Source organism: Pseudoliparis swirei, chromosome 17, assembly GCF_029220125.1.
Source record: "Pseudoliparis swirei isolate HS2019 ecotype Mariana Trench chromosome 17, NWPU_hadal_v1, whole genome shotgun sequence".
NCBI classification, from domain to species: domain Eukaryota; kingdom Metazoa; phylum Chordata; class Actinopteri; order Perciformes; family Liparidae; genus Pseudoliparis; species Pseudoliparis swirei.
Window position 1 is genome coordinate 14,757,054 of NC_079404.1, and position 11,098 is coordinate 14,768,151.

The window sequence follows — 11,098 nt, forward strand, 5'->3', positions numbered from 1 at the left end:
CAACTGCCCCCCAAAATGTCTGTGCACGTGCTTGTATATATATATATATATATATATATATGAGGGTATAAATCTGAGCAGAGGCAGTCTGTTTTGGCAAAATGTTCATTTTTCTGGGGATCTCCGGTTCCTCCAGTCCTTATGCTGAAGTGCCCTTGGGCAAGACACTGTGTGTGTGTGTGTGTGTGTGTGTGTGTGTGTGTGTGTGTGTGTGTGTGTGTGTGTGTGTGGATTAGATCCTGATGAGCATTTTGGCACCTCGTATGGCAGGCTCTGACATCAGTGAATGAACGTGTGTGTGAATGGGGTCCGCTCCAATGTAAAGCTCTTTGATGTGGGGCTGTGTGTGTGTCACTCAACACGCAACAACTGGAAACTTGTTCATTCTGTGGATGAACAAAAGCTAAGAGTGCTCATTGTGGGAAATCACTGCACGTGGTGGAAATGTCACAGGAACAGTCTGAAGGCTTAAGGAGTCAAGCCATGAAACATACAAGAAGACAGATAATTACATACTGACATGATGCGTGAATGTAATTTGTTAAGTTATGTTTAAGTAAGGTGTGATACAGTCTCTGTCACCCTAATTTTGGAAGCAAGTTGGTCGGAGGATTTTGACATACTTTTTTTTTTTGTCCTACTTTTTATGTTTGACTGTCCGTCGATTACACTTTCATTTGAACTATATCAAATTATTTATGTATACCACTGCAGGTAGAAGTACAGTAGGTAGGAGAAGGTAAAGGTCTCTGGTTATATCTATTTGATCAAATAACTGTGAGTGTGTAAAGAAAAGCACATTTTAATGAGAAATTAGTTATCTGTTACTCTGTTATGTCCATGACATTTGTTAATATCTTATTTTTCACACTGCAGCTTGTGTAGCTGTCGGTCCGGCCTTGAGCCGCGGACTTCGCTGGGGACAACGCAGATGTAAATCCATTTGACGTGTGTTTCATTCAGCCGTTTTACAGCATGCTAGATCTGTCGAGAGCGACATTTTGACTGACCTTGTACGCCAGCCGGCAGGAGCTCCTCTGTCTCCTCCTCATTTACATCACTCTCTCCTCCTCTCATCTCTGCTAAATGGCACTGAAAGGGAAATAATGGAAATACAAAAGGGTAATAACAAAATACATTGAAAGCACCTTGAGGATAACAACTAGAAGGTATATTTCTTGTTATTTAAAGTAAAGTGCTCCAAAGCCATATTCCCAGCAAAACACAAACATTGCCACATACTTTGCATTTGAATATTGTCTCTTCTCTTTGATCACTTCTATTTAAACAAACAACATATTGTGAAGGAAGATTTATACTTGTATTAAATTCTCAGGACCCCACCCGATTTGCTCAGCAAGATTTGATGTTGTTTGCTTCCAGTTTTAGTGTTTTTTAGACCGAACATCTGCAATAAACAACTGTTAAACACTCATTGAACTGTATGAGCCGCCCAGCTGTCTGCATGTACATTTATGTAATGACGGGTGACTTGTGCAATATTTTTGAGATCATGAACCCATGGACCCACTTTTTTGGCTTTCAGCATGCTCAGTGTGTCAACACTTGCCCACTTCTGATAGGAACAGTTCTCCACAGTCCACACAAATTGCACTGCACGAATGTTCCCCTCTGTCCGGTGGTGGGCCACCATCCAATCTGCCGTATGAGGGATCTAGAAAGCAGCTGACTAGGAAGCAAAATAATGGTGTGCTTTCGCGGGCCAGCTGATTGTTTGTTTTTGTGCTTCTGCTTTGTCATCACCAGCGTGGCTTTTCAAATCTCTGCCACAAAGGCAACAATAAACTGTGGAAGGCCCCAGGCTCGTAGTGTGCGCGGCCGCAGCTATGGGGAGGTTTTGGGGGGCTATTTCGCCAACGGCCATCGATGTGCAGCGTTTAGTCTAGCATGAGACAGCCAAGGGTGAGCACCCGAGTTTTCACACAATAAAGGTGAGGAAGGGGACCGAGCACTCCGGGGAGACCACCAGCCCACGGGAGGGAAGCGTACCAAAATGTACAAGACCAGCTACCTGCACGAGGTGTGCAAGGAAAAGTACGAGCGTTCAGATGTCTTCAATGAGGAACCCGTGGACTTTGAATCCTCTGCCGGCATCTCCGCCATCCAGGGCTGGGAGAGCCTTCAGGAGCTCAACAGTCGCTTTGACCGCTACATCAACAGGGCGCGAGTCCTGGAGCAGCGCAACGCTGTGTTCCGCAAGCAGCTGGAGACGCTGCAGCGGATGGAAGAGGCGAGCGGCCTCGAGGAGGCCTTCACAGAGCAGACTGAGGCCAACAGGCAGCGCATCCGAGAGCTGAAAGATGCTTGCCGCATGCTGGATGAATTCAGCAGCAAGTAAGAGATCTGGGCCGGTCGTATCTTCTTCAGAGATGGAGGGATTGGACATCTATAGGCAGGAAGTGATGCAGAACCGTTATCTAGTGAACATGCTGGTTCTAAAGAAATCTGATAGTCAATACTTTTCAGCAAATCAGCATGAAACTGTTAATTAATAGATGGAATGGATGCAAGCTTCAAGGTTGAATTTAAATTAATTTTACTGCCTTAAAAGCAGGTTTATCATAAAACTTGCTGAAACATTTATTTATTTTGAAAAGTGTAACCAGTTTTGTCATAAAACAAGTATATTAATTATTTTAAATAATGGTAAAATGAAGGATCAGTTTGCCAAGATCACTTAAAATCAATTAAACAAACAAAGCATACATAGATATGTACACAGATGTCTTAACACTTGGGCAATAATATAATATCTGCGTGGATAGTATTTGATCGAGGGTTTATCTGTCCTGTCTCTCACTGCGAGCACACAGCACACACATGAAATGATACATTCTCCTGCTTTTATATTAGACTAACACATAATCCAGATGTTTTATGTTCCAGATATAGAAATGAATGTGATCATCAAGAACAGCTGCGCGGCACACTGGAACAATTGAACAAGGTTTTGTATCAAATAAACTGGATTAATCAAGTGTTTACACAATTGTACAAACTAACATTAATAGCATTTTAGTTGTTCTGCATCAGAATTCTCCAACATGTGTTGTGCATATGAAACAAGAGACAGTACACATCATACAAAGTATGGATTTGACATGACACTGAAGTGTTTTGCAGCTTGTCACTTCAGTATTCTTTGGCTCTCGATGAACTAAATACACTCGGCACTGAACCTTCCACAGTTTGGTTCCTATTGTCGTTTGTACTGTTGTTTGTTCTTCTCTCCTCCTGCAGGAGGCTGACAGTTCTCTGCTGAGAAACCTGGAATATCAGATCCAGTCACAGTTCCTGCTGGATGACATCAACTCCACCAAAGACAGGCACAAGAAGGTCAGTGGCGCTTATGGTACATGTTCAAAAGGAAACTCCTAGGCCTCAAACAACCCCTACAACACAATACAGATGTGGAAGAGGAAGCCAATAAGATAAGGTCACGCCATGTTCAACACACTAGTTTTGACAGCATCAACAGAAATAACTTTCTGTAAATGTCTAATGTTTTAATAAAACCTCCTTTAAACAAGAACTCCTCCTGAAGGCTATTCAGATCTAAAGTTTTGGATTGTCACAGGACTCTCCTTAAAATTTTATTTACTTTTATGGCACTTACATCGTATGTTCAGTTCATAATGCACGTTTTATTACTTTTTAAAAACGTATGTATTTCCATTGGACAGTTCACCTGTCTCATTTATAAAAGCCCAACAGAAAAACCCTGCATCCCAGAAATTATGTTTCTATTCGTTGTATATTAGTTTCGCAAAATCTTAATTTGTAAATCTTAATTTAATTGCCCGTCAATGTTTTGCAGATACCTTCACTTGGAAGGTAGAAGTCATTTACATTTCAGCAAGATAGAGTTGCACAGTACTGCAAATGATGTTTAAATACAGCTGTGAATGTGTTATTTGTCTATTCTGTGGAAATTATAAGCGTACCATAAACAATTGAAACATTTAATAGGCTAGCATGAAAAAATATGTGACAGAAATGAATTGTTTTGTCAGTGCCAAAAGGGAGAGTGTTTATTAATTTATAAATCGATATGTTTTGATGTTGGAATAAAGTGAAGTGACAATAATATTGATGCTCACATGTAGTTCATATCGATGGCTGCCAGAAACAAGACCCATATAAGCCACTCACAGAGAATGGCTTTATAGTTCATATTTATTGTTCATAGACGTTTTTATTGCTGACATGTTGCTCTTTATAGGGCAACCGCTTCAGGAAACTGTGCCCATGTTGTTCTTTTTGACAGTATCTTTGATCTCTGGTTGGTATAGTTTGTATTGATTAGTTGGATAACTCACAGTGATTCGGGAAAATGAATCCACAACAAATAATATTAGTATAAAATAGTATTTAGGACCACGGCGTGTGTTTTCCTTTCTGTTGCTTTTGAACCCTCCTGGCCTCAACCCTTCTCAAATGACAAGGTGTTGTGATGTACCTGGGGCTTCTGTGATGTGATTGAGGAAAACGTAAGGGAGACAATGTGGCACTGCGCTTCACATGCACGGCAGGAAAGCATTTGGAACACAGAAAAAATGAAATATTATCGTCTTCGATGGCTTGAAGGTGCAACATGGCAGACGACAGCCGTTACATTATGCATCAGGCATACCTTCCATAGACTTTCTTCCCAAGGCAATTTATCCCTTTTTCATTTTCACCCAGCACTATACTTTTGATGAAGAATTTGAACCAGACTCTGCAATATTAAGATAGCATATGAAAGGGCCCTGCTGTCCTTGTATTATGTCGGAGAGAATAGAGAGTCTCACATGAATACTGGGCCTGTGGTCCTGAGCTTTGAAGTATGCCTCTGGAGAGAGGAAATATGTCTCTTCTTCTTTATTACTGAGTCTTAGATCACACTAGTACTAAGGGAATATTAGGAGAAACTCCCTTTGCTGTGCAAGCGCCCTTTCTAAACATATATTCAGCTAAGTAAAAGCCTTTTATTGGATTTTGTTTTCTCCCCCAAGAGCACAGTAAACATGCAAGAGGTTTTTGAGCAGAGGAGATAAAGTGGCTCAACTTTGCAAAATGGTGGAGCTTGGGGATGCTTATCCTTTTGCTGGGTTGTATACTGTATCATGTTTTCCTTTTATATCCTTCCTTTTTAGAATCTTGCAGAGATCCAGACCTACGTAAACATTTTACAGCAAATCAACAAGACACTTCCCCTCGCCCCCGATGTGTCAGTGGGCATCTCTGAGGTGAGGTCATTGAGGTTGTCACCGTGTCTGTGTGTGTGTGTGTGTGTGTGTGTGCTGGAGTCCCTGCAGGCAGAGGATGCTGTTTGCATGTGTGTCAGCGCTGGCTACGTGTCCGGGGTTGACGAGGTTACAGGCTTCTCAGTCGGTCTCGCCTGTTCCTGCACTTGTCTGTGTCGTCTTGTGAATACTTGTGCGTGTGCGTGTGCAGACAGTCAAACAGTCAAACAGTCCATCGGCTACATGGACAGGCCTGCAGCTTGAGAGCGTCAGGACACATAAGCAGCAGAAATCAGGAAAAAACGCTTTTCATGTTAATTTTTGAGCAATCATGCCAGAGTAATAGGCATTTGTGGAGGAGACTGGGATTTTATTTTTACAAACATTTCTTAAAGGGACATACCACAATGCATACAAGCAAACACCACCGTTATTGGCTTTCGTCGATTTTGACAAAGCATATCACATGCTAGTTTTTTCCCCAGGTGGCTTGGAGATTTAGAAAGAACAATTCAGAATAGAATTTGCAGTAAATATATATCTCAATCATGCAATTGAGAAAGGGAAGATAAATTCAGTTTCTAATACAGTGAGACTTAAGGAAGAGACATGACTGATGTGTGTGTGTGAGTCTGTGTGTAACCTTCATGTGCTGACTGATTTGGGTTCTGTGTTTGAAGGAACAGGAGAAGATGCTGGCCCAGAGGAAAGTGCCAGGGCTGCAGAGTCAGCTGGAGGAATATAACATCGCCCTCTGTCAGCTGCAGACCCAGAAACAACGCCTGGAGGCGGAGGTGGGTCACACGGTCACCATGACAACAGGAGGTTTCATATTAATGACATGTTTCACATAATCTTCTTTTGTTTTTACCATCAAGCTAAGATTGAAAGAGTGGCACATTAAGCAGGTTTTTCATAGTCAGTCAAAACTCCTGTCCTCTGTTCCGTAACTCGAACAAGTATAACATTTTATTGGTTGATTGATTGATTGATTGATGTATGTGTCATACACAGAGAGTGCCCAACCCTAAAATACAGCTGCAGTTGTTTCATGTTCAGTAATTTCATTCCATTAAAAATAGATATATTATTTTACTCCTTAGTCTAAAACTAAATATTCTGCATTCTCTCCCAAGCTTGGCAACATAAATGAAGGTAAATTTACGAAAATCTACATCCCCTGTGTTCTTGTACATAGTAAAACAAAAAGTTGGCCTCATTCTCATTTGCACTAAGCTCTCACATCAAACAACGTCTGTCATCCTCTAGAGTGGGGCTACAAATGAAGTTTATTTTCATTTTTGATTAATCTGCTGATTGTTTTCTCAATTAGCCAAAACGAAACAGATGGAGCCGGAATACAGATGAAGCGGAAAGATATTCAACAACAAACAAATGATACCATTGTTATAATATATAAATATATATATATATGTATATATAAGATATATACATATATATATATATCACTTTGTTTCAAGTCAGTCATGTTTTTCAGTGTGCATATGCTTTTTTAATTCATGAATAATGGAACCGTACCGTGATGCTAATAGCTAGATGTTGCAGAGGCACCACTAGATGTCAGCCATGACCACCTCATGACTGAAGGGCAGAAGGTTGATTTTACTTTCAACTTGCTCATCGTTTTTCTTTACTTTTCACTTCCACAAGCAACTCAAGAAGGGTTTTCATTTTAAACAAACATCCTAATTCCTTAATTAATATTGCCTTTGTCATATCTGTCAGACTACAGTGTTAGAGCAATCCATCAAAAGCACACAGGAGAGTTATGACGATGAGATTCAGATGTACAACCAGCAAATTGAATCTCTGCGGAAGGAGATCGAGGAAGCTGAGTGGTCCCTCGAGAAGATCACCAGTGAATGTCGCCACCTGGCCATGTACCAGATATCCCTTGAGAATGAGATGGAGAGGTACAAGCGGATCATCGAGAACGAAGATAACAGGTAGACTGACATGAGCTCTCCACTGAAGGCTGAGAACTCATATTTACCTGAAATTAATTAAATATAAATGTACAGATGATACATAGTTTAATCATGAAGTGAACATAAACAGAAAGCAAATGCTGCAAATAATGATCTTGAGAATGTACATTATTTAGAAATTATATCTCGAAAGAAGTAGATTTTTTTCAGAACACTAAATGTTTAGCCATCGTGGTATGGTTGTATTCCTTTTTTATTTTTATTTTTTTTACGTTGAATTTAGTCTGAGTTTCTGTAAATTTGATCTGCCTACATGAAGTTATACATGCTGTTTTATTGGCCTTCTCCACACATACAAAGAGGTGGAAGAGGTTCATCTACCTCGCGAGAAACACTTCATTGTGAGAAAACAGAAACGTATAAAGCTATTGACACAAATGTTTTTTTCTTCGAAAAGATTAGCTAAATTGGTTCGTTATTTAAATTGACCAGTTGTTTCTTTGAGTTCACGGCTGTTTCATTTCTGACATTCCATTGGTTTTTTTCCTGCAGGTTGAATTCAGCGATAATTGGCACTCCGATTACTCTGTTCACCACTAATTACCGCTACACTCACACACCCACTGCATCGAGCAGGGGGCGAGGTGAGGGCTCCATCAGCACATCACAGCTGGTTGACATTGGGAATCACTTTTGAATGCACATGCAATCAGCTGCCAGTGCTAGAGGAAACTCTATACTATTTAAGACTTTGAGTCTTACGAAGCGAACTAAAGTGATGTCTTAATTGTATTTTGCATCTCAGAACATTTGAGTCTGTTGATGCGTACGCAATTTAGGAATTTTATAAACTGGTTCACCAGTTTCACCTAGTTGACTTATGGCCTCATCTGTGTCCAGATATCACCCAGGTTATCCAAGCTATCACTAGCATTAAGCCCTGCCAGAAGATCCTGGCTAAGAAAGTCCTGAAGAAGAAAGACCTGACCCCGAAAGACGTGACTGACAGTGGCCAGGAGGATAGAAATAAGGAAGCTGCTGGAGAGGCGGCAGATGAAGAAACAAAGGAGGTCCCGTCAGTGGAAGTGCAGCAGGAGAGCGTGAAGAGGCCTGCACTCACTGGAGTGTCTCCACAGGATGTCCCAGACGGAGCTCAGATCAGCAAGGCCTTTGACACTCTGTGTAACATCGTCAGAGACAGAATGAGGACGTACAAGAAGTCTGAGCCAATCGCTGACTTCTATGCCAAGGGTCGTTATGTCCTTGTCACCGGCGACGGCAGCTACCCAGATCCATGTTTCTACACCTCCACGCCATCAGCCGGCCACATCTTCGATACAATCAGAGATGGAATGAGGCCTCGCTATGATCCTTACGCTCCCATCACACCCTCTCTTCCACCTCAACCTCAACCTCCTCAGCCCATAGAAGACCCCAGGCCTCCCAAGGCCCTCCCGCCCTTCAATGGAGGAGGAGGCAAAGACAATAATAAGGGGGGAAAAGATAAGCACAAGAACGGAGAGCGTCACCCTAAAGATCCAAGCCCACATCCGTCACCCACTGGCCCCACTGATCCCACCCCGGCTGCCGATCATCCCAAGAAAAGCCAGGATGACATTGGGCCCATTCCAAAGCCTGTGCCTCGCGATGCCAGCACCAGGTCCAGCACCATCACCAGCTCAAGCAGCTTTACCCCAGACGCAATGAGCTACGAGAAGCTGGAGGTTGTGGAGTCTGTAGAGAAGTTCTCAAACGACGAATAGCTTAAAGGTTATGAGAAGACTTCAACAGTGGTGGAGACCTTGATCGAGAAGTCCAGCAAGAAGAAGCATTGAAACCACATTACCTGGCATGGAGACTCAGTCAACTCCAAGAGGGTCCTTCATGGTTCAGGCCCTCTGACAAGAAGACAATACTGATAAACACCACTGTTCCTCAAACTACAGCAATAACACCAATATGTTTTGTCTCTGAAGGAAACCAACCAAGCTTAAAGACCAACTACACATTCCTGATTTGATATTCAATGCTCTTTCATTTGCTTGCAGTCTCTGGAATATGAATATGTTTTGCTGGTTCCATAAGTACTGCTGTTGTGGTTCGACCTAACACCCATGCTCATGCCATAAGTCCTTTACTGTCTGAAAACTTGGGACGATGAAAAACTAAGCTCCATGCCACCAATTCAATTTAAAAAGAAAAGATTATTTTTTTTAAATTTGAAATTGTGCCACCATTCTGAACTATTTCTTAGAACTCCAACTTTCCCGTTTGAGCTGATTTGTTAAATTTGATGCCACTCCCTCAGCACAATTTTGCTGTGTATTCATTTGTTTTGATATATTGAATAATAAAAATTATTAAACAAATCAATTAATACCCTGGTCTGCTTTTAGATGGACACTGTGCATCAAGCACAACACACACATATTTGATGGATCCTAAAACCACAAATGCATGTGCATGTGTGGACACAATTTATTGTATGATAATTACGATTAAAAGATGCACCCTTACTTTTGGTGTGCAGAGCAGATGCAGATGTTGATCTCAAGGGTTAATAATTCTGCGACAGCATCCATGGAAAACTTTTTAAAGTGTCCTTTGTTATTATTTGTTATTATGAGCAACTCTGACTCCGACAATTATATAATAGTAAGAGTAAGAGAAAAACGAATCAAATGTCTGATATGAAAGACTGCAAAGAATGTGTGTGTGCTTATAGGGTACTATTTTTGAGTATTTATTTTTGTATTTGTAATTTTGCTTTTACCTACATGCTTTTTATCTCAAAGTTGAGTGTCCGTCACAAAGGATACACAAAAGTGAGACGAAAAGGCCTTAAAAAAAGCCAAATCAGCATCGGAGGAAAAAGCTGCAGGTGAGTTTGCGGCCCCAACAGGTCGAGGGTAACACTGAAAAATAAATGATGAATGTAATTGGTCAGGTTCTGAGAGTCAGTGAGTGTGAAGCTCTTGTAGAATTTTACTAGATATGATTATGCAAAAGCATCAATACAATTGAAAACCAGGTGAGGCACAGTTATGGTTAACGTAATTGTAGCACAATTGTGCAGAGTAAAGAAAGGAGGCAACAGGTCTGGTTATAGTGGGACCAAGGGAGTTGGACAGAGGCCGCGTGGACTTGTTATAGTTATCTGTTAGCCTACAGCTTGACATAATGGTTCAGATACTTACCAGGCCGCAGTGGCAGTGCTTGATATATTACTCATAGACTGTATGAAATACTACATTTAAAATAAACCATATGTTCCACAATTATTTGTTTGCTTAGGTCTCCCTGTGTTTGCCATTAAGAAATGTGTATGTCTTTCTCTGCTCGCTTTTCTTGTTTTGGCCATAAGGGGGCAGCAACAGTAAGCTACAGTACAAACAATCCCTTGAAATGATGTGGTAAACATACCTTTTCACACAGTCCGCGATGTGATGCATTATTGTCATTCACTTGGATGATGACTGTACAACTTCTACACTTTGTTCAGCAACTGTTTGCTCAAGGAGTTGTTTGGTGCTGGCTACAGTGTGTCAAGTGGATTTGTCCTTCTCTGCTATTATGAAATCCATCGTTTTTACTCCAAAATCCAGCCGAGCAGCAGCATGTATTGGTCAGATTCAGTGAAGCTGCATCTTCTTGTATTGGTTCACATTCAATCTATTGTAAATTGTTGTGACAGTGGTTTTATTGATGCTTCATGCAGCACCATTAAAACAAATACATGTCTAAAAAGTGAGGATTACTTTTGCAGAAGTAGCTCAAGCTCTGCTTCTTAGGAAGCATTTCCTTATATTTTCCTTTTATTTTCAGAACAGAATTAAAGAAACAGAAAGATTTAAAAACGAAATGATTCAGGCAGCCGTTTTTTTGCTGTTTAGACTATTC

General features: G+C 41.0%; 1 protein-coding gene across 1 annotated transcript; it reads left to right on the top strand.

Annotated features, from left to right (window-relative positions):
• Window positions 1-1,175: 1,175 nt before the first annotated feature.
• LOC130207154 (filensin) lies at window positions 1,176-9,558 on the top strand. Its single transcript, XM_056435630.1, has 8 exons — window positions 1,176-2,355; window positions 2,908-2,968; window positions 3,262-3,357; window positions 5,160-5,252; window positions 5,930-6,043; window positions 6,996-7,216; window positions 7,751-7,842; window positions 8,099-9,558. Exons 1-8 carry the CDS (start codon window positions 2,015-2,017, stop codon window positions 8,959-8,961), a joined length of 1,881 nt encoding a protein of 626 aa, XP_056291605.1. The 5' UTR covers window positions 1,176-2,014; the 3' UTR covers window positions 8,962-9,558.
• The last annotated feature ends 1,540 nt before the right edge of the window (window positions 9,559-11,098 follow it).

Coding starts and splice junctions, on each gene's coding strand:
- LOC130207154 (XM_056435630.1), top strand. CDS start 2,015: ATGTACAAGACCAGCTACCTGCACGAGGTGTGCAAGGAAAAGTACGAG. Junction 3,358..5,159: donor CCAAAGACAGGCACAAGAAG/GTCAGTGGCGCT, acceptor CTTCCTTTTTAG/AATCTTGCAGAGATCCAGAC. Junction 7,217..7,750: donor ATCGAGAACGAAGATAACAG/GTAGACTGACAT, acceptor TTTTTCCTGCAG/GTTGAATTCAGCGATAATTG.